General features: G+C 36.9%; 1 protein-coding gene across 9 annotated transcripts in view; it reads right to left on the reverse strand.

Moving 5' to 3' along the window:
- CACNA2D1 (calcium voltage-gated channel auxiliary subunit alpha2delta 1) overlaps positions 1-24,385 on the reverse strand; it is a 499,516-nt gene that overhangs the window by 132,153 nt on the left and 342,978 nt on the right. For all 9 annotated transcript variants that reach the window (XM_060632338.3, XM_078442515.2, XM_060632340.3 and 6 more), the window contains one exon: positions 13,415-13,546. In XM_060632338.3, coding sequence (XP_060488321.1) covers positions 13,415-13,546 — 132 coding nt within the window. The remainder of the gene's footprint in view (positions 1-13,414; positions 13,547-24,385) is intronic.

Genomic DNA, 24,385 nt, shown 5'->3' on the forward strand with positions numbered 1-24,385 from the left:
TATTTCTCAGTCTCTATTGCCACAATGGGGCCACGTGATGAAATTCAACAGCATGTGAGCAGTGATTGATGTACAACGTTTTGGTCACGCTGTTTGTCTTCCACTAAATTTTCCCTTTTTCATCTGAACCGTCACTACGGTCCTGTTGGTCCAGTTTGGGTCATACAGATGAGGACAATAACTGAAGGAACGGCACACAGATGGAACCACAGTTGCTGAAGACCTCACGGACCCCTAGGGTTGGTTAGGGTAACTTAACCAACTAATCTACCTATTGGGTAAGAGTTTTACCTGAGACAAATAAGTATAATCTCTGTCATGTTAGCCATTGTTTAAGTAACTGAATCAATCATGTGACTGGTTAGAACTTTTCCTGGTTACACAGACCTGAGTCAAGTTTTTGTTTTATTTTTGAGAGTATTTATTGATTTATTTATTTAGAGAGATAGGGAGAGAGAGAGAGGTACTGATTGATTCCCAAGCATCCTCCGTGCTGACAGTGCAGACGGTGAACTGAATGAGCCACCCAGGTGCCCCAGACCTGAGTCAAGTTTTAAAGCCTGGAGAACATATGGGAAGTAAAAGCTTCATAGAGTGTTTGAAACTTGCACTGTTTTTTCTTACATTCCTCTATCTTCTTAGGAGAGCATCATTTTGCCTTTGGGGACACTGCTTATAGCTTTATAATATTTATATTACTAGAAACCAGTTAATTTTGGTTTTATCATTCATGTATTAATGCTGTATTTTGGGGTACACATGTTTTTGAAAAGTGACTGGTCCCCAGTCAGTGGTCATGCCCAGATAAAGTTTTCAAATGCTGAATGACTGAAGCTTTATGGCAAAGAGCCACCACGGGGAAGGACAGGCAGAAAGTAAGACCAGAAAGTAATCACTCCAATTGAGTCAACACTCAGAGGAAGAGTTCATCCTCTTCTCTTCTCTTTAAAATAGCCTTGGCTGATTGGAAACAGCCTAATGTAGAACTTCACAAATGAGTTTCGGAGCTAGTCTACCTAGATTTTTCACTGGCTAAAGTACTTAACCTGTTGTCAATAAAATGAGAATAATTCCTATTTCCCACTTCCAAGGGTTAGAGTTAAGATTCAATGATACACACACACCCACACTTAGAATTGAGTTGGCATGTAATAAGCAATCCACTGTGGATATCAGAAAAACAGTATCACTGAGTCCCTGGACGTGCTTATTATAGAGGGATTTTTAAAATAGATTATTATAGAGGTGCCTGGGTGGCTCAGTTGGTTGAGTGTTTGACTTGTGATTTCAGTTCAGATCATGATCCCAAGGGTCATGGGATTGAGCTCAGCGTGGAGCCTACTTGAGATTCTCTCTCTCTCTCTCTCTCTCTCTCTCTCTCTCTCTCTCCCCACCTCTCCCTGCTCTCATTCTCTAATAAAAAAAAAAAAAAAAAAAAAGAATAAACAATCTCTTTTAAAAAATAAAATAGATTATTTTATGATGTGCTTAGATTTTAACTGCTTACAAACACATTCCTAGGACTACAGCTCGAAATGTCATACCATTTCCCCATCCTACTCCCTCCCCAATGATGCAGGCTGCTGTCAATAAAATTTGCTGGGAATCTAAAAACTGACTATGTGAGGTCACCCCAGAAACCCTTTATAGAACACTGGCTTAGGTTAAGACAGTAGGGTGAGAAAGGTGTACAGGCAGGGGCCTGGATAATTGCAACACTATGCTTCTGGCACTTTCCATCTGTCTTTTGTCTTTGTTTCATTTTATTTAGAAACTAAAGTCTCTTAAATTCTATTCTGACTCTTGTTTTTCAGTCCTAGTACCTGTCCTCTCAACCTGTTTATCCAGCTTAATTTCACAAATACTATTCATGATACACAAGGCTCTGTGTTGGGTGATGTGGGGAGTAGACACCTACCCACACAGCCACCTCTATTACTGGCACCGCAATACCTTTTAAAACACATGCAAAATAAATTCCGAAGTAAGACAAAATTTAATAGCTGTTATAATATAGACAAAAACCAAGTTCTCTGAGAGAACAAAGTAAAGAAAGATGGCTTTTGGGAAAGCCTTCATGTGAAAGGCGGTGCTTATATTCTGTTTTAAATGATTGATAAGACGCACATGACCAGAGATGAAGTTCTAGCATCAAAGCCCAAAGAGAATGAAGAGGTAGACTGTAGAAACTAAAATAAAAATTAAACACACAAAAGGAGAAAAAAGGGCAACCAAACAGTGCATGATCAAGACTCAACTGCGTCGTAAGTAAAACTGGACCCGGAGATTGGGTTAGCGTCTTTGAATGATCCAGATAACTTGTTCAAAAATTTATCAGCTATCTCTTTGCAATGCATTTTAATTTAACATGTTTGTAACTTTCTCTCTCACCTGTGAGGTCCTCCAGAGCAAAATCCACTGTTTTTAGTATGTGAATTCTTAGGATACCTTATTTCTTCAGAAACAGGACTCTTGCTTGTTCTCACCACGTTTTCCCCTTCCAACCCATATTTGACTGTATTGATTCATTAATGAAACAGTTTAGGATTTTAATTTAGTTTCTGAGCAATGAGACTTGACGTTCAGATGGTATCACTATTTTGGCTTCAGTGTGCCTTTGATGTCACCACGGCAATATGCCCAGGACATTTCTCTCACTTAGAGACAGCCAGCGTCAGCTCACATACAGATACAATGTATTATAGCCAAGGATAAGTCACTGTAGTTTTAAAAATAAAAGCACTCATTACAAAGTGATTTTTGCTGGTAATTCTACAGATGCCAGGTAACCTACATAAAACATTTTCATTTAACATAAAGGACTATTTGTCAGCAGGAGCAGCAGAGAGCAAGGACAAATTAAGAGGTGGAAGTGGAATATTCAAGAAAGTAAATGGTACACAAAGACTTAATCATTTAGCTGTCCCAACAGTAGTTATTAGCTATAGCTCAGAAATTCGCTCGAAAACAGTAAGCTCTATCGAGAAAAACATCAGGAGTTACTGGAAAATGATTTCAGATATGTACTACATACAGAAAAATGTGAACTTGGATGGAGAAAAAGTTTCCCATTTTGTAAGCTTAACAAATCCAATTGGGTCATATTGATATATTTATAAAATAAAAAAATAAATCACGATTCTACAAGAACAAGTTGCCTGTTTATGTAAATCAAAAATCTTAATGTTGGTGATGTATTTTAAGCTTTTTTTTTTTTTTTAATTTGGTACACCTAAGAGAAGTGCTTAAAAAAGTATGTGAATTTTTGACAAATATGTTAATTTTTCTCAATAAAATAGAGTGAACATAAAATGAATTACGTAGCAAAGATGTTTCTATGTGTATGAAAATGGAAGGCATAAGGTATAGGAATTTAAAAGAAAAAGGAACAGAATGAGAGAGATCTTTTAGAAGTTAAAAAGAACTGAAGCTTTTTAGCAATACTTATTCACACATTCCATATGTAGTGTTGTCCACATCCAATCAGTCTCCATTTTCATATTAGCATCTTATTTAACCACTCTTTCCTGTCAACAATAAAACAAATCACTTAATGAATTTAAGCATGACTGGATCCATAGGTGATTACAAAGCGAAAAAGTATTACAACCCGTATCTGTGAAAAATAAGACAGTTTTAGTTACGAGATGAGGTTGTACAAAAGGCAACAAAAATAAGGCTACTGAATCATCTCTATAAATGGGGGTCATTTGAGAATTTCAAAATAGTATTTTTCTTAAGTTTATTTTTATTCATTTTGAGAGAGAGCAGGCAGCATGAGCAGGAGAGGAGCAGAGAGAGAGAGAGAGAGAGAGAGAGAGAGAGAGAGAGAATCCAAAGCAGGCTCTGAGCTGTTAGCTGTCAGCAAGGACACAGGCCTCGATCTCATGAAACTGAGATCATGACCTGAGCTGAAATCAAGAGTTAGACCCTTAAAAGACTAAGCCACCTAGGTGCCCCAAGAATTTCACAATATTTGTGTGTGTGTGCACCTGTATTTTACAGTTCTAAATCAAACTTACCACTGTACTCCCCAAATAAAAATACTTGTGGTATTTTATTTCAGCACCCTGTGCCAACGTTCTCACCTCCACTCAAACTAAAAATTATAGTCAACTTACACCTTATGTTCACCACTAAACTCATTTATTCTTTTTTATTGACATATAATTCAGAGACAACAATGTGGTATTTTGATACACTTGTATGATGGTGTTATGCTAAGTGAAAAAATTCATACAAAGAAAGACAAATACTATATGATCTCATTTATATGTGAAGAAGCCAAGCTCACAGAGAGAATTGCCAGAGTCTTGGGAGGGGGGAGTGGCAGGAAAAATGGGGAGATGTTGGTCAAAGGGTCAAATTTCCAATAAGAAGATGAAGAAATTCTGGGGATCTAATGTACAGAATGGTGATTATAGATAATAATATTATATACTTGGAAGTCACTAAGAAACTGCATCTTCAATGTTCTCACCACAAAAAACTAAGTGTTTCTCTTTCCAATCAGAATAAACACTGCTTTACCTATAGCATTCCACTGCTCACAATGTCTCTGCTATTTTCCCACACATTAAATCCTAGACAAACTATTCTGACATTCAGGGCCACATAATTTGCCATTAATAAACCTTTTGATTTAATATCATTCTTCTTCTGTGACAAACTATTAGATTAACTAGGCTTGCTAGCCTCTGACAACACTTGTTCATTTCCTTGTTTTTCACTTTGTGTCTTTTTTCCTTCTAATTAGCCTTTGCCTTGTCTTCTTCAACTTGATTTTTCAGTACGTAGTTCATACTACGTTCAAACCTAGTCCATAACTCTAGTCAATAATTACCTTGTCTTTTTCTGAACTCCTACAGGCAATCTATTGTTACAGCTGCTCTAATTTATTTGGCATTTAATCATTTAATGATTTGTATTGTAATCGAAATTTCAAGATGTATAAATTTTGACTTCCTAGTTGAATTAAAACTTCCTACAGATCAGAAACAACTCAGTCTTTTAAAACACACATTTGCAAAGAGTAACCACATCAGAAATGTTTTTGTCCCCAGTACCTTTTCCTTTCTTACCTTGTACAGCTTCTGCTTTTTAGCTGCCTACATGACCATATTGAAGGTAAGTGTATCCTTGAGACCAATGAATTCTGGCCAACGTCCCAGAAGGGGAAAGGTTCTATGTAAAGTCCAGCAAGTACAACTAAAAAGAGGGAGGGGGCACCTGGGTGGCTCAGTCAGTTAAGTGTCCAACTCTTGATTTTGTCTCAGGTCATGATCACACAGTATGTGAGTTTGAGCCCTGCATGGGACCTCTGTGCTGACAATGTGGAGCCTGCTTGGGGGCTCTCTCTAAAAAAAAAAAAAGAAAGAAAGAAAGAAAGAAAGAAAGAAAGAAAGAAAGAAAGAAAGAAAGAAAAAAAGGAAGAAAGAAAACATTAAACATTGTCCCTTAAAAAAAAGCACAATTAACACTGGTGGGCCTGAGGCTGAGGCCATATTCCGATGACAGAGAATTAAAGCAGGAATGTGGACCCCTTATTTGTGAAGCTTCCCTATCAGCCCCCATCTATACAACTGATACTCTCTGATTTAAGTAAAAAAAAAACTTCCATAGTGTAAAATCAAATTTTTTTTGTAGTTGGTTATATTCCTCATACACTGGATTTTAATAACTATTAGCATGAAAAAAAAAAAATAGTGTAGTCACTTCCATTTAAAATTTGTTTATACAGAGGTGCCTGGGTAGCTCAGTCGGTTAAGCATCTGACCTCAGTTCAGGTCATGTTCTCCTGGTTCATGGGCTCCAGTCCCTCGTCAGGCTCTGAGCCATCAGCCTGGAGTCGCATTCAGATTCTGTGTCTCCCTCTCTCTCTCTGCCCCGCCCCCCACTTGTGCACACGCGGGTGCGCTCTGTCAAAAATAAATAAACATTTAAAGTTTGTTTATATAGTCATCAGCAAACATAATACATTTAGTTAAACCCTACATCCATTCACAAATATCAAAGTAAAAAAGTAAAAAAAAAAATAGGCATTTTTGAAAAAGATAATTGCTCACGGAAAGGAGGACTTCTATAAATACTATAAATGTCAAGGCTCCAATGCTATCCCATTTTCCTCAAATTGGCCAGAAACCTATCAAATGCCACCTTCACAATTAACCAAAAAGAAAACAAGTATTATTTGGACTACACTGTCAGCTGGTATTTGATGCTTAAAATATTTTTGAGCTATTTTTCTCAAAGTAGTAAGCAACGCAGGGACAACTGACTATCCATATACTTCATATACAAGTTCTTTTGCATTACATTCTGGCAAAAATCTATGCAGATATAACAACAATGAGTCTTCTCCCAGAGGTATATTTAACACGAACTGAACCTATAATAGGTCCCATTACTGTAATTCCATGGTTTTGCTGTGAACAAATGATGGAGGGAAGAGAAAGAACATGTGTTTAATAAGACATTAAGAAAATGTCATATGAAAATGAGTGGATTTTTAAAAAAAAAAAATTTTTAATGTTCATTTATTTCTGAGAGAGAGAGACAGAGAGAGCATGAGCGGGGGAAGGAGCAGACAGAGAGGGAGAGAAAGAATCTGAAGCAGGTTCCAGGCTCTGAGCTGTCAGCACAGAGCCGGATGCGGGGCTCGAACTTGTGAACTGCAAAATCATGACCTGAGCCAAAGTCAGATGCCCGACTGACTGAGCCACTCAGGCGCCCCCAAATGAGTAGATTTTTAGTTTCTCTCTCTTTTTTTTTTTTTTTTTTTTTTTGCAAATACAACGAATTATCTTAAAAAAAAAAAAAAAGAGTAAGTATTGCCTCCATTGGCATTTCAGTGAGCCACTAACTCCTAATTACAATCCCACTTACATCAGGAATTAGAACAATTTCAGGAGATATTAACAGGTAAATGAATAATTTGTACCTACGTTTTTATGATGGGTAAAAATTCACAACGTTGAAAGCTCTTGAAAGCAGTTTATTAGCTTTAAAGTTAATTTATCCAAATCAATTAAGAACTTTTAAAGGAAAGCACTCATGAATTAAGCTGATTTGCCAGTGAGCACATACTCAGTGAAGATGTCACTAGACATGGGTGGCTTCAGCTATGCCAAGAAGCTAGTTGTACGACTAGGTCAAGTCACTCTTTTTACCCCACAGAACAAAGACTGTGGACTTAGCAAATGCCAAAGGCCTCAACAGATAAGGAGATAATGTTAGTGTCTGCACTGGAAATCACCTTCAACCATCCCAAGTAACTGGTGAAGAAATAGGCTCAGAGACATAACATGACTTAGCCAAAGTACACAACGAGGCTGATGGCACTTTTCACACAAATGGAGTGAGAGAGATTCACCTAGTATAGTGCTCCTCATATGATTACACAGCTTATCTACCTTCTCCGTTGGAGACATGAAAGAGGAGGAAGGGAGGGGGTGGAGGAGTGAGAGTAGGAGAAGGAAGAGAAGAAAAAAGATACACAGAATCAGTCTTAGTTTATTTCCATACACATCAACCAAATTAGAAAACAGAATTTATGGATGTTCAGTTCAAGGACAGATGTCCGAGTTCAACCCTCCACTAACTACTAACCAAACTACTTTTCAGAACTACAGAGGTGCCTTTATATTATGCCAGCTCTAGAAAGTTCCTTATTTGGAGCCAGTAGTTTTTCCATGTCATTTAAATAACCTGATGAGTAGGACTAATGAGACTAGCTGACCATCACTGACTTTCTCCTATATGTAGGCAATTTGCTAAAAAGCATACTTAATTATTTTCCTCTTTTAACAATTCTACATTTATACTTTATTGTGCTCCTGTCTTTTTGCTGAAGTCTGTGGGTGTTTTGCAAAGGTGACCACCACATCAAGTGATAGAAGTGTTATTCCCTGGCTACTGGTAGAATGTACTTGCTTAACCCTCTCACACCAAGTAGCTCTGCTCTAAACTACATCTTAATACTGAACAAGAGAATTTTTTTAGACTCTATTGTGAATCAGAGGATCCTAGTATCTGAATTATTTTCAATAATTGCTTTATTTTCAATTACTATTATAATAACACATTATTTCCAATAATTGTGGCAAAAATTTGTAAAAAAAGATAGTTGACACATTTTTTTTACAAATATAAAATTCCCACACTTAGATTAATATAGGAAAGGGTGCCTAGGTGGCTCAGTCAGTTAAGCGTCTGACTTTGGCTCAGGTCATGACCTCACGGCTTGTGAATTTGGGCCCCACGTCTGGCTCCTTGCTGACAGCTCGGAGCCTGGACCCTGCTGGGGATTCTGTGTGTCCCTCTCTCTCTGCCCCTCCCCTGCTCGCAATTGCTCTCTCTCTCTCTCCCCAAGATAAATAAACATTTGAAAAAGAGCTAAATATATACATATGAAATAGATCTTGTCTGATCCTCACAGTTCTGCAACATAGCGTGGAAGCTGATTTTTTCATCTTACCAGTGTAGAGACTCGAAGCCCGAGACAGAGGGTTGATGGATTTAGTTAAAAAAAATATAGGACACCCAGTTAAATCTGAGTTTCAATAAAGATCAGATACGTTTCTAGTGCAAATACTTCCCAAATATTGCACACCTATACTAAAAAATTCTTTGTTGTTTATACGAAGTTCAAAATTAACTGGGCAATTTTTATTTTACCTGGAAACCCTACTGAGAAGTGACTTAACTAAGGTCATAGGCTAAACCTTCATTTTCAGACCAATTCCACCACGTGAGGTTACTGCGAGATACTTTTGCTTAGTCATTTGTTTACAACGCCTTCCATATTTCTATTTCACCTTCCTTGTCAACTCACTGTAATCTCAATCATGTCCTTCAATTTCTCACATGAAGAGAAAAATGAATTTAGGCAAATTATTCTAACTGATATTCAATCTCATGAAAATGCCTACTGTTTTGTACTTCCAAAGTACTTTACAGTTTATTATCTCATTGACAACAACCTTCAGGGAATAAAATGAGGAGTCGGTGTTCATATTTTTCAGATTTGATGATAAAGGCTGAGAACATTTAGAAGATCCAATCAGTATCTCACAGCTACTAGGGAGATGTAAGTCTGAGGTACAAGTCTTGTTATATAAGAATCCAATTAAGTAAAAGTAACATATATTCTATTTCCATTCATAGTAAGATAATGAACAATATAAAAGGCTATTTTGACCTTTACTTTAACAGACACTCATCAGGATGAGCCACTCTACATTACCCAGGCCTGTTTCAAAATGGTAAGAGCTAAAATCAGAGAAAAAAGGATGGTTTAATAAGAAATTTTTAAAATCACTTCACTTAGAAATAGTCTTTACACTCAGAAAAAAGCGTTAAATGTGTTGAAAACATGTCAGCATCAACCGAAATACGTTAGGTTGCTTTTAAGTTATAATATTGTCTTGGGGCACCTGGGTGGCTCAGTGAGTTAAGCTTTTGAGTCTTGATTTTGGCTCACATCATGATCTCTTGAGTCCCGTATCAGGCTCTGTTGACAGCCTGGATTGTCTTTCTGTCCCTCCCCAGCCACCCCCCCCCCCCCCCGCCCTCACACAGGCTTGTGGACGTGCATACGCACATGCTCTCTCTCTCTCTCTCTCTCAAAATAAATAAATAAACATTTTTAAAAAATAGTGTCTTAATGTGCTTGATAACAGAGACTTGGTTCTATTATACAACTAATATTTAAAAAACGTCATTCAGGCTTTAAAAAAAGAAAAGGAGGAATTCTGCCAGTTGTGACAACACATATGAACCTGGAGGACATTAAACTAAGTGAAATAAGGCAGACGCAGAAAGACCAATACTAGATGATACTCTTACACGAGGAATCGAAAAGAGTAAAGCTGTAGAAGGAGAGCAGAATGGTGGTTGCCAGGGGCTGGGGCAAGTGGCAAAGGGGAGGTATTAAAAGTTTCAGTTATTTAAAATGAATAAATCCTAGAGATCTTCTGTACAGCATAACATCTATAGTTAAAAATACTATGTTATACACTTAAAAATTTGCCAACCCTCTTATCACAAAAACTGTAATAATAAATAAGGGGGGGGGGACTTCTGGAGATGATGGATAGGTTTATAATATTGATTACAGTGACGATATCAGAGGTGTATACTTATCTCCAGACTCATCAAGATGTACCCATTGTGTGTGTATGGCTTTTTGTATGCCAACAGATAATAAAAAAGAAAATAAAAAGAACTTAGGAACAGAGTCACAAAAGTTTCAGTTAGGTCAAGTGTATTTCATAGTAGGCAACAAAGCGATTTTAAATAACCTCCTCTAACGGGGTGCCTGGGTAGCTTAGTCGGTTGAGCCATCCGGCTTCGGCTCAGGTCACGATCTCATGGTTTGTGAGTTTGAGCCCCACATTGGGCTCTGTGCTGACAGCTCAGAGCCTGAGCCTGTTTCGGATTTTGTGTCTCCCTTTTTGCTCCTACCCCACTCGTGCTCTGTCTCTCTCCCTCTCTCTCTCAAAAATAAACATTAAAAAATTAAAAAAAAAAATAACCTCCTCTAACAGGTAAATGAATTCAATCCATCAGTCACTGAGTGAACCAACTTGTCTGGCAAACTTTGCTTGAAACCAAGTGCTGCAAGGGATCTGGGGATTGCTTCCACAACTATTATTATAGGGGGAAATCACAAGGATTCAGCTAAATATTCAAAAATATTTTCCAAGGTAAAGCAAACAGATGTCAACACATTTAAAAATGTTTGAATAGGGGTAAGAAAAAATTAAAGCTATTATCCTGGATTACATTTAAAATGAAAGAATGTAGAGGTGCTTAGGTGACTCAGTGGGTTGAGTGACTGACTTTGCCTCAGGTCATGATCTCCCAGTCTGTGAGTTCAAGCCCCGTGTCAGGCTCTGTGCTGACAGCTCAGAGCCCGGAGCCTGCTTCAGATTCTGCGTCTCCCTTTCTCTCCGCCCCTTGCCCGCTCACACTCTGTCTCTCGCTCTCTCAAAAATAAATATTTAAAACATTTTTTTAAACTTGAAAAAAATAATAAAATGAATGAATGTAGAAGATAATTAGTAAAGTTAAAGGTTAGCCACTACTACAAAAAGAGCCATCTTTGACAAGTGCTCATAACACAACATATTTTTCCCTCTTCCTCCTCTGGATCCTAGGTTTTCTCTCTCCTTTCTTATGCATTCTCTCTCTCCGCCCCCCCGCGCCCCCCCCCCCCCCCGCCCCCGGCCAGTTCCCCTTCCTATTTCTCTTAGAAGCTTTGTCTCTTTTTTCCTTCTCAGTATCATCAATTTTCCTCTGGTACCAGGCTCTTGGTTTTCCATTATTACGCTCATTTTCTCTCTTTTCCCACCTTTCTCTCCATTGCTCATATATGGAATTTTGTAATGAGGCAATACATTTTAAAAGCTATACGATAAATGTGTTCTTATTTTTATGTATTACTGAATAGGTCATCAGGTATCTCACTACTGTATTTCAAAATAATACTTAAAATGTTTTGTAAGAACTGTTATAACTTTAAGGTTTATTATACCAGGCTTAGTATGCTTATGAGTAGTGCTGCTTTATTTTTATGATCTTATATACTAAAATTTCTAATCTACTGATGCATGATATTTAATGTATGAGTAATTAACTCAAGAGCATTAGGACGGGTTGTATTAAACTGAACATTTCTGCAACAAGACAATTCTATTCTAACAACCTGTGGGGTAATACTACATAGATATTAATATCATTTTATTAACTCATGATTTTCTTCAACTTTGAAAAAAGAACAAGGACTCTCCTCGTCCATTGGGTTTCTACAAAAGAAATAACTATCACCGAGCTTACCATCTGCCATGTTCATTCATGCAGAAGTTCTATGTCTACCACATAATTTGAGTGCTATTCAGTCTGAAGATGCCTACATACTTTTATTCGTTGTTATTGCCACACAAAGCTAGAGATTAGCTCATTTCTATTTCACACCCTTCTCACTGTGGTAACTTTTATTATGAATAATTCTATTTGTTAAAGATATTTAGAAAACTCAAGTCTCAAGAAGAAGTCCTCTATATACTGCAATTGTTTGAAGCCAAATTATCTAGTATGTATTCCACGACAGGCCATGACGTTGAGATAGACAATGCATTTTGTGCTTCTCAGCTTGTTCTAAACAGCAAAGTTAAAAATACCAACAGACATTTCATTTAAAGTCTTTTCGGGGCGCCTGGGTGGCTCAGTCGGTTGGGCGACCGACTTCGGCTCAGGTCATGATCTCGCAGTCCGTGAGTTCGAGTCCCGCATCGGGCTCTGTGCTGACAGCTCAGAGCCTGGAGCCTGTTTCAGATTCTGTGTCTCCCTCTCTCTCTGACCCTCCCCCGTTCATGCTCTGTCTCTCTCTGTCTCAAAAATAAATAAACGTAAAAAATAAATAAATAAATAAATAAATAAATAAATAAATAAAGTCTTTTCAATAGGTTCCCAAGATCTATACTAGTCATCAACTTTTCCTTTTTGTTAAAGGTTTATTTCTCCTCACCGGCCTTTGTAAGAATAAAGGATATTAAAAAAAGTTTATTCATTTTAATGTGTAAACTATATTGATCTTCATTGAATATATGTCATCACTAAGACACCTTCAAAAGTATTCCAACTTGACACTTAGAGTAGTTCTATTTTCTTTGAAATTTCATTTTCTTTCCTGTCATACTCATTTTAACAAATCCATACTCACTTATTATAGCAAAGCATCAACACTTCTCATATAAAAACACAAACTTGAGGGGTGCCTGGGTGGCTCAATGGTTTGAGCGTCCGACTTCAGCTCAGGTCACGATCTCATGGTTTCTGAGTTCGAGCCCTACACTGGGCTTGCTGCTGTCAGCCTGTCAGCACAGAGCCTGCTTTGGATCCTCTGTCTCCCCCTCTCTCTGCCCCTCTCCCTGTTCGTGCTCTCACACCCACACACACACTCTCTCTCTAAAAAACAAATGAAACACTAAACAAAAGAAAACAAAACACAGACTTGAAATCTGGAAAGAAATATTTCATTAGTTTCTAAAAATTCTATTCCATTCTCTCATGGAATTCAACACCCTGCCCATGCTGAGGGATGGACCCGAATCCCAGAATTATTACAGGATTCATGATAACCTCTTGTTCCAGGTCCACAGACCCTGCTCACGGTGTCACTGCAGCCTGGTCTGAGGCCGGGTACCAACTGCTCCAGCTCTTCCTAAGGTGTTGTGGTTTAGAGTGGTTTGGGTAGATACAGAGCCATGCAAGGAAGAACACTCTTTCCTTATAAAAGTAGGGTGGTATCTTTTTCTTACAATACTGTTAAAGGTAACAGAGTGTTCTCAAGAAATATTAAGTCTGGTGCTTACAATTTTATTTGATGTCTCCTGAGTCATTGAGCACTTACCTGGATAATATCGGGCCAGGCCTGTGGCACTGCCAAACACCTGCCACAACAACGAAGGATCTTCTTCTCGATTTTTTTTGAAAACTTCATCTAAGGCACTTGTCCAGTTGAGTTCATTTAGCACGATTGTTGCTAAGAGAAACAAAAAGAAAAAGGCATATCTATAATAATTGAGTCTGTCTTCATTTATTTGCAAAATAATGCTACATATTTTCATCACTTTACCTCTAAAAGTACTCTAATCCAGTGGCTACCAACAAGTTTAGACATGGAATGATTTCCTGCAACAAACTTTTGTATGACGGAGGCCATATTGACATTTGGGGCTTGGTAATTCTTTGCTGGGGGAGCTATTCTGTGCTTTGCCCGGTGTTTAGCAGCACCTATGACCTCTACCCAGTAGATGCCAGTATCACCCAGCCCACACCCCCAGTGGTGATAAGCAACAGGCTTCCAGACACTGTCAGAACAGAATACAAACAAAACTGCTCCCTGTTGAGAACCACTGTGATGTATAAAGCAGGCCAGAGCAGCTCTCCTGGAAGAGAAGGGGTGGAAGGCATTCCTCCCCTGGAAGCAGCTCTGAAGAAATCTACACAACACATAAGGGCACAGTTTGATCGCCACCCTCCCCTCAATCCTTGATGAATCTCCATAATAAACGAACATAATTTGATCTGTTACTAAAATTGAAAAGAAAAGATGTTGGTCATTTAGCATAGTTTATTAACTGTATTTATACCATAGCAACAAACGTATAGATTCTGACAAAGAAAAACATTCATTCAGGGACTTGACAATACATCAGTGTTAGAAATAGGGAGTACCTGATGCTTTACTACTACCTGTATGAACAATAATTCTTTTTTTCTGGTTACTTCAATTAAATATCAGAGGATGTTGCTAATAAGGGCCAGGCCATAGATCTTGATTCTTACTTATAACTACGGACTGATCTTGGATAGGTATTAAAAACATATGCCATTTGGGGTGCCTGGGTGGCTCAGTCGGTTAAGCATCCGACTTCGGCTCAGGTCATGATCTCATGGTTCATGAGTTCGAGTCCCGCATTGGGTTCTGTGCTGACAGCTCAGAACCTGGAGCCTGCTTCGCATTCTGTGTCTCACTCTCTCTCTGCTCCTCCCCTGCTCACATGCTATCTCTCTCTCTCAAAAATAAATAAAGACTAAAAAAAAACTTTTAAAACATATGCCACTCATATAATGAAAGATAATTATAATGTGAGATTTAGCATATAACTTATAATTATGGGCCTCCATGATCATAGTATCTCATGTCTAACATATTAAACATGTAATTAGCTTTGAATATTACGTTCCCTTTACAGAAAAAGATGACATACATCATCTCATATCCCCCTCCCCCTCCTTTATGTGTAAAATATGTACCACGGCCCTAGCAGATCAGGAGACTGCACCACCGTGCACTTGAGAATCTATAGCCAAGCCTAAACAATGGAAATGAGTTTGGGATAAGGACTGGAGATAATGCTTAACTCTTATTCTTCCCTGTGACCACAGCAAATAAAGGAAGCAAATGCAGTCACGGTTAAATCATGCCTGGTATTTTGTAAAGGTAAAAGAAAAAAAAAAAGCTTCTATTTAGAAAGATGCACAGCATCTGTGTTTATATTTTAAAGTTTATCATTTACAAAAAAAAAAAAATGAAAACAAGGGTATTGTGAAATTGTTCTGGGACCAGCATCCTAATGCATTTCTCATTATTGAGAACTAACAAGATTTCCATCTTTATGGATGTGATTACTTGCAGAAAGATCAGTTGTGTGTGTGAATATTCATGAGCTGGGTCTGATCCATAGTGCATGTGAGATACTGGTGAATTCATATTCAAAAGCATGATCCAATGAACATTAAGTGGCCTGTTATATAAAAATTTATATTCACATAGATAACCTGAACTAATACTATTCATGAATATTTATAGTTATATACAAAACAGCACAGAAAAAGAGGAACATTGTACTTTTCTTTAAACATTCATGAGTTTTACAGTAATATTCTACTGAACAAATAATCATGTTTATTTATGATCCAGATACACTTCATTAATTGCCAATCTATTCTAACTTATCTCTTCAATTTCCTTGACTCTTTAATTCCCATTAAGCAAGTGATATCTAATTATTATTTTTAATAAAGTTTTATTTTTTTTAAGGCTGCTAATTTTTTTCTTAGTTTTATTTGACAACAACTACTAAGTACCAGGCTTTGATATGCTGATTGTGAATTACACTTCTATGTATTTACGGGAAAAGTCAAGCTCTGAAATATTCTTATTATGGTATAGGTCTTAAGATTTGTTGTTTATATACCTGAAAATTCTTTTTCAGGTAAGATATTACTGAGGCAGATTTCTAAATATTTTTCTCAAAACTTGTGCATTTGCAAATAAGCTAAGTACAGCAAAACTCTGTATAATAGGTGTTCGAACTGATTTTAAATTTCATTCATATGACAGAAATGGTACTGTATACCTATCACATGTGCAAGGTTTTATACCAGTTAAAGATACAGATGCTTCCATTTGCCCTTGTACATTTATAAAGATTTTTGAGTGCAATCATTATTCTATTACTCATTAACTATACTTGAACGACCACAGCAAGAAACCAAAATTCAAAGGATCTGTCATGGGATTGAAAAGTTAGTGCAACCTCTTTAGATTAAGAGTTTGGCTATAGCTGTCTATCAAAATTCACTTGGTCTTTAATCCAACAGTTCTACTTCAAGGGATTTTTATACTATGGAGAGAGTATGGATCTCTAGTCTTTAATCAGAAAACGTTAGAGAGACACTCGTTCAATTATAGTGTTCAAATGCCTCAAAACACCAAAATCACAAAGTAAATCAACTGTTGCACTAGGAATTAATTTTTTTAACTATATTGAACACGTTAAAATGTAAAAAAAAAAAATATGTAAACCATCAAAGCAAACAAAAAAGTATGAATGGTATTTTAGATCTTTCTTGGTTATTTGGCTATATTTTTCTGATTCACAGTATTACATTTGACTAAGAAACATATCTTATTTTGGTTTCCTAGTGATCTGCTTAAACTTGTAAAATTCAACAGCTTCTCCAGAATTACTAAGGTGTCTAACATGTCTCCATTTCTACACTATTGGCGTAATTCAGGATAAACAATACTGAAATAACTGGGTAATCTGCAGATGATAGAATGAAACTAATGCAGGATATTGGCCATGCTAAAACAAGTTTATGTCATCTCCTGAATCTTTTATCTTCTCCCTGCTACCTCCATTATAATTACATACACAATGTTTTTTTCTTTCTCTTATTTAAATTTATAAGTAGATGTTATTTAGGAAGATGTTTTTAAATAATTCTTCTGGCTACCACTGGGTAGAAAGCCTAGTGCAATCAACAACATAAAAGTTACTATTCGATTTTTCATTTCACATTATCAAAATCTAAACCTTCCATGATGAAGAAAAAAATGAGTCCGAATTCTTCAGAATATCATTTTCAGCAAGTAATACTGTTTAATAAGAATATGAAAGTGTACTGTTCATTCTCAGAAAGACTCAATACTCAAAAAGTAACTGTGGTATTCTGACTCACTAAAATTCAACAGACTTTCAGTTTCGGTTTGTGACTATATATTACAAAGACGTTTAAAAGCAATTACTTTTCTGTAGGTCATAATCTTTATTTGAATGTCCAGGGCAAGAAATAAAAATGCAAAGACTTTTATTTTAATTGCAGAAATACAGACATGAATTGGCAGCCAAAAAAAAAAAAAAGTTTCATATAAGAATTTCATAACAAATTATCTTTTTAAAAGAACTCCAAATATTTCTTAGCCAAACATAACTTCATCCTCCTTCCAAGGAACTTAACTAAGTGTCTTATGGCTGCTTGAAGAGTAAAATCAGTCCTCATTCTAAGTCTGTTTTTCAGAAATGAAGATTTTTATCTTTTAGAATATTAGATTTTGCAAAAAAATAAGTCTTTTATAATGTGCAAGGCTAAGCTGTTAGAAGCAGTGAATGCTGGAAAAGCAAACCTTGACTCAGGGGCCTCTACTCTGAAAGGTAAGACAGAATTTCCCTGCTAATTGAATCAGAACGCTGAGAATACACATCTCTGTTCTTCTTATACTTAGTTTTCAAAACACGGCCTTGGGGTTCAGCAATTCTCTCTTGTAGAATATCCTATTGTTCAATCTGGCTTCTCGGCGGAACAAAGAAAACTCTAATTTCTAACAGCACAAAAGAAGTACCTTACATTTCCTGCTAATTCTTCCAAGATACACGAGGTAAATCTACATCTTATTTATGACATGGATTACAGAGTCATTGACAAGTTCTGAATGCCATTTTCCTCTGCCAATTTCAACCCACAAAGTGTTGCACTATTGCTCCCTTTTCAATTTGAGTACATTTTCTTGATTTACTCAGGGTTCAGGGCCTCACTGTGCTTGGAAGGCACTACGTGACTATTGGAAAACCTTAAGGTTATTTACAATGCCCATAAATGTCAACCACATCTTCCAAATGAAGCAGAGAGAAGCTATCAAAATAAAAACATAACAGTTATGATTTATTCCAAATATAAAACAATTTTGATAAGTCTGTAGCAAAAATGTGTTTTACATAACACACGATAGTTCTGACAAGTCTTTGATAAGACCTGTAGCTATTAAAGCAGTGAAACAAACTAGATACTAAAATTATTTTTAATAGTGCTTGATATGTTACAGTTAAATAAGTTAAACTAGAGAATTGGCCAAAATGTTTAATATACTATTTCCATTTAATAAAACTGATCTATTATAGCCTGGCATTTAGATAAAATTGGCATTTTTATTTAAACTACTGCCAAGTGAATAATATTTATTAAGCCTTTACTGCGTGACAGCAGGTGTGTTAACCATTTTCTATGCACCATGTCATTTAACTTTTAAAATGACACCTTGAGTGAGATACTAATATTATTTTCTTTTTAAATGACAAAAAGAAAAAAGAAAAACCCAGAAAAGGTATTAAATTTGACAAAAAAATACAGTGAGAGCTGTAAAGACAGCATTCCATTGTGTTAGATTCTAAAATTTATGGTTTCTGAGCAATTGATTTCTAAGCTTTCATTATATGTGGAGCTCTGATTATCTACAATTTCAAATGCGGAACAAATTACAAAAACAACTATGCCTCTGTAGCACAGTATTTCTCAATCCAGAGTGATACTCCTCCCCAAGGAATATTCAGTTACGCTTAGAGACATTTTGATTGTTGTGACATGTGGGAGGCTACCAGCAGGCAGTAGGGAGAGGCCAGGGAGGCTGCTTATTTCCTACCACACACAAGATAACCCCAGCACAAAGAACTACCCAGCCCGAAATGACACCACCACCCAGGGTTAGAAATCTTGCTCAAGTACAACTATAAACACAACACATTCAATGCACTATGTAAAAAGCAATATTCACGATGAACGGTGTCAACAAAAAGCCAAAACAAAATGTCTTCGAAGTTGAGAGGTAAGGTAATTTAAAAATAGTATTTCATGATATCAAGTTAATACTTTGGGCTACATTTTGAGACCCTTTGAGTTGGACAAGTTTTCATTTTAGTCTCAGAAATTCTAAGTAACGTCTGATTCTCACACTTTAAGAAGTGAGGATTTTAAAGTTACCTTTTAATGCCATTAAATATCATCCTTTCCCACCTCCTGTGTTTATACATTCACAGCCAATTACAGTTTTGCTTTGTTTTTCTCTTAATGATTCAACACTTACTATGTGATTCTAAACTCATTGTATCTCTGTCACATTTGTTCATTTTATCCTGTAGTGCATAAAGTAGTCATTACAAGTTATATTTAATAGATGAGCTGAGCCGGTGTCACTAATTTTATTCATCAACTTCATCTCTAAAAAGAAAAATGTTAATAAGAAACCCACTGACCCAATTAAGCACACACACAAAAAGAATCCACTTTAAGGACTAGACAGGGTGCATAAATATTAAAATGAATGAATCTTTTCAGTGGATTGGGCTAATGGAATCTCATCTAATCCCAGTGTAAACGAAAGATTAATAAGGTACAGGGAGATTGGAAGACCAAATCTCCTCTCTCTAAGCACGTCTCAGGCACCAGAATCCATCTCCCACTGTGGATGGGTCAACAGAAGGCTCTATGGCACACGTAGACCCTGATGAAGAGATAAGCCTTACTCCGAACACCATGTGTTTGGTACAAATATTAAAAGGCCCTTGTCCTTGTCAGTTCTCTAACGCCCCTATTACTGAGATTTCTGGCCGTGCTCCCTCTCTTTAGTTTCCCATAGATTGAGCACGTGGCTAATGCCCAGAACACAGTTGGAGTCCTTTAATGAAATCTGCACATTGTGGCGGGCCTAGATGGAGCTCAGAAGAATCCACCTGATCATTAGACAAAATAAGAATAATGCAAGGAAAATGGAAGACCCTAGGATCTAATGTCATGTTTATTAATTGAAGGATTTTAATGTCACTTTCAATAAAACAGTGATTACTTGTAAGATTTTTCTTGCAAGCACCCAGGGATTTTGCTGAAGAAATATCCTAAGTAGAGGAAACAAGGTAAAAACTTTGTTTCATCATTCAAGCATTTTAACTTTTTTTTTCTAATATTATCGAAACCAAATAAACCATTAGTATCTTTGGTAGCCAAGAGCCTGTATCGCTGGCACAACGTGCTACTTATAACTAATCATTTAGCCCCTTATGCTTCTGTTGTTTTCATCTAAAACAACAACAACAACAACAACAACAACAACAACAACAAAACAACACACAAATGCAGTAAGGATCCTTAGATAATCTGCAGGATTGATGTGATTGTCAATTAAGTTTATGAGTAAAAGGCAATCAGTCAAAAACGGCTAAGATTACAATCCTCTCCTTAGCTGTTTAAAACCTTCTATGGTGTGGGGCGCCTGGGAGGCTCAGTCATTTAAGTGTCTGACTTTGGCTCAGGTCATGACCTCACAGTTTGTGGGTTGGAGCCCCGCATTGGGGTCTGTGCTGACAGCCTACTTCAGATTCTGTGTCTCCCTCTCCCTGCCCCTCCCTGCTTGTGCTCTCTCTCAAAAATAAACAAACATCAACAAAAATAAAAACACACAACTTGTATGGTGCATATGTCTTTTAGCTGCTTTGCACAGATGAAAGCTTTCTTTTACAGCTCAGCTTATTATTTTAGTCTTATCAGTTATTTTCTTTTATTTGAACAGCAACATTTCTTTTACATACAGCAATTAGACTGTAATTCAGTTGATTCCATAATGAAGCCACCTTCCTTCTAATTTATTAAGAAACTCTCGAATGATGAGATACTCTTCATTTGAATCATTTGGTTGAAATATTTTAATTTTAATTTTGGAAACACTGCATTAATTTGTAAATAGAAACCAGGAACTTCAGAGTAATTACCTGAAGAAGACATTCCACTTGCTTTCATTGGTATTACTTCACCAAAGGTATTTTTATCAAAAACTAAACTATTTGTAATTTAAATTGCAAAAAAAAAAAAAAAAGTTAAATATTTGTTTCTATATATTAGTATTATCTTTCAGGAAGCACAGAGCCTATTAAATTTTGAACACATGAAAATAACTAAAAACGCTCTAAACATCTTTTATTTCAACTTTTAAAAGTGAAACAAAGTATGGGAGTTTTACAAAAAATAAAAATAAACCGAGGCCATTCAAGTGGAGTTGGAAGCCATGTGAGAATTAAAATGCAATTTAGAGCAAATCTACAAGACCTCACACTGAGTTGTTTTTTTTTTTTTTTTAATGCATATAATAGATTATGTTCCTGGTGGTACCCTTTCACTTGAAACTCCCATTTATGAATCGAGTATACAAATGAAGGTAGTGTAGGCACAGGCTATTCCTGCTGACTGCCTTCCCACTCATAGGCCTGATGTTGTGATGCCAGAAGAAACTACCTGACCTTGGGAAAGTGTTTCCCCCTCTTGCAAACCTCATCTTCCTCACGTGTACAATGTGGATAATCAGCACATCTGCCTCATGGAGCTGTGTTGAAGATTACATGCACTTAGAACACTGTTTGTCACCTAGTAACTGCACAATAAATATTACCAGCCCTTATCATTAGTATTATCTTATTTAGCTCTTAATATCCAGCATGCAAAAGATATTTTTTAAGAACTATCTTGATGGAACAATTCTGATGGAGCTGTAAGATGCTAGATAAGGAATTAAAACCTGATATTTTCCCCTTTCCTAAAGGCACGTTTTCTCTTACCTCGACCCCAAATGAATGGCCAAAGACACTACTTCACTTTCCTGTTGTAAAGTCTCATGAAGAAACCAGTGTTAACTTTTCCAAAACCACTGGCATTATTAGAAGAGAATACAAACTGAAAAAAAAAAAACAAAACATAAATCTAATGATATAATTCAGTGTGCCATGTGATTTTGGTGAGGAGGTAATTTTTACAATGGGATATTCCCAGTGGTCCCGAAATCAAACCACATTGGTGAATGCAGCGCTGAATATAGCCCAGACACACTAGAATTCTGGTAGAATAAAATATGAAAGACCTAATATACGCACCAGAGGCAAAAATGCACATGTATGTATGGAGTTATGAATACACAGTTCTGTTAAAGCTGAAAGGAAACTCCGGCTGAGAATTACAGACCAAATGAGACATGGGAATTCCGTGGCCTTTGCTCTTAGACTGTCTAACTGCATACACAATTTAATGTCTACCATGTAAATCTGGACTGCTGAATTCACTAAGAAGGATCAAAAAGTATCGAAGCTGAAATAACAAGATACGGTTGAAGAAGAAGGATAACAAGGTTCCTAGGGAATAGGGTGATACCGTCAATGAGGCACATGCTGCCTGGTACCTCAGGGTTTGGGTCAACCAGTTTTAGAACAAAGAAGCTGCCTGGTGATTTTAAGGTGGAAAGATCAGATGCACTGAAACGTAGTAAGCAGTACTGGCTGGCTATAATGGAGAAATCCCTTGGTTTAAACACCATGCACTGCTTCACAGTGAAAATAAAACAAAACGAAACATATCTAAGACACTAAGCTAGATTGTTACTTACACAGTTGTGAATGAAATCTAAGATCATTTTAAAGACATGAGATTAACACCCTTGGGTCTGTGGTTGCTCATGAATAGAGAATTGTGCCTATGCGCATACATACAGAGCATGTAGTATGTATTTTGTTATTTATACAAACAGACATTTATGAAATACATCAACTGCCAGCTTTCAAGATGCTTACAACGTACTGAGCATGATTGCTTCAGATTTTAAGGTACGTGATATACTTATTGACACATGAAATTCATAGTTATCAGCCCTGGCTGCTGTGTTACTCAGCAAACAATTTAATAATAAATAATTATTGGGGCACCTGGGTGGCTCAGTCGGTTAAGCGGCCGACTTCAGCTCAGGTCATGATCTCGCAGTCCGGGAGTTCGAGCCCCACATCAGGCTCTGTGCTGACAGCTCAGAGCCTGGAGCCTGTTTCAGTTTCTGTGTCTCCTCTCTGACCCTCCCCCATTCATGCTCTGTCTCTCTCTGTCTCTCAAAAATAAATAAATGTTAAAAAAAATTTAAAAATAAATAATTATTTTTCTATCTTAATAAGTCATGTGTTTTAAGTTTTCATTTATAGCTTAATATCCCACAAGGGTTTAAATTTATCAAAGTCCAGTTGGGGAAGAACCACAAGTTATTCTGACATAGCTATGAAATATAAACGATTCAACACCTAATCAAAACAAATAATTTGCACATAAACTATTAGAAATGGCTTACAGGTTTTTGAGCTGATAAATGGAATTCGAAGATAGTAAATGACCAGGTCTTGTTGGTGCTAACTTTTAGGTATTTCTTAACTTCTCTGACTCTATGACTATACCCACTTAGGACTTTAGCAATAGCTTTCAAATAGTCTCCCTGCTTCCAATTTTAGCTCACTTTAACCCATTCTTCCCAATGTTGCCACGGTGTTCTACTTGGCAAATGCCCGCCCTAATGAAAAGTCTTCAGCTGTTCTCCATAAAAGCTGGTCTTAGATGGTCTTCTTCCAGGCCGCCCAACTTCCCCTTTGATTGCTTTTCTATGTGCCATAAGCCCAAGCTATATTGAGAGTTGTTCCTTTCTCAGAGGAAACAGTGCCGATGCCTCCCTCCCATGTTACTGCACATACTGTCTTCTCTCTCAGGACTTTATCTACCATGGCCACTCATCAACCTTCTTCCTTTTCTCTTAACACAGAGAGCATCACCTTCTCTTTATTGATTTTCCCACCCCACCTTCTTCTCATTTAGCAGAATGTGTATCTCCCCACTCTCCTATAGCTTTTTCTATAGACCTCTATCACATGCTTCCCACATTTCACTATCTTTGTTCATTTTCATGCCTATTATACTGTCCATTACTAGGGTAGACTGTACGTTATTTATTTTTCCTCCAATACCTAGAATACAGTGGTCCCAATAGGATGGGACCATTTTGTGTTTAATGCACATTTACAGTTTTGCAGGTAGAGGCTGGAGAAAACCACACCTAGGATATCTAGGGTTGTTAGGAAAATGAAAATGATGCTATGTTTAATGCATAATAGGCATTCAGGGACCAATAATGACTAACATGTTTACTCAAAAATAGAAATAAATGAAACAGTAAACAAATATGTGTGATTCTCATGTGTTAGGTCACCTTTTTAAGTTAGAGGTAATTTTCAGTAAAGGGTAAAACAATTTCAGTTCATCCTTCATTAGGCTACATTCTGAGCAGGTACAAATGATCCAATGATTCCTTTTTCTCCCTTTAACCCCAAGTGGTAGGTGAATGGTATCATCATCTGAACTGGAGGAGTCCAATCATTCTGGTCCTCTTTTTGGCTTCACTTCAAGTTCTGTAATC

This window comes from Panthera onca, chromosome A2, assembly GCF_046562875.1.
Source record: "Panthera onca isolate mPanOnc1 chromosome A2, mPanOnc1 haplotype 2, whole genome shotgun sequence".
In the NCBI taxonomy this organism is placed as follows: domain Eukaryota; kingdom Metazoa; phylum Chordata; class Mammalia; order Carnivora; family Felidae; genus Panthera; species Panthera onca.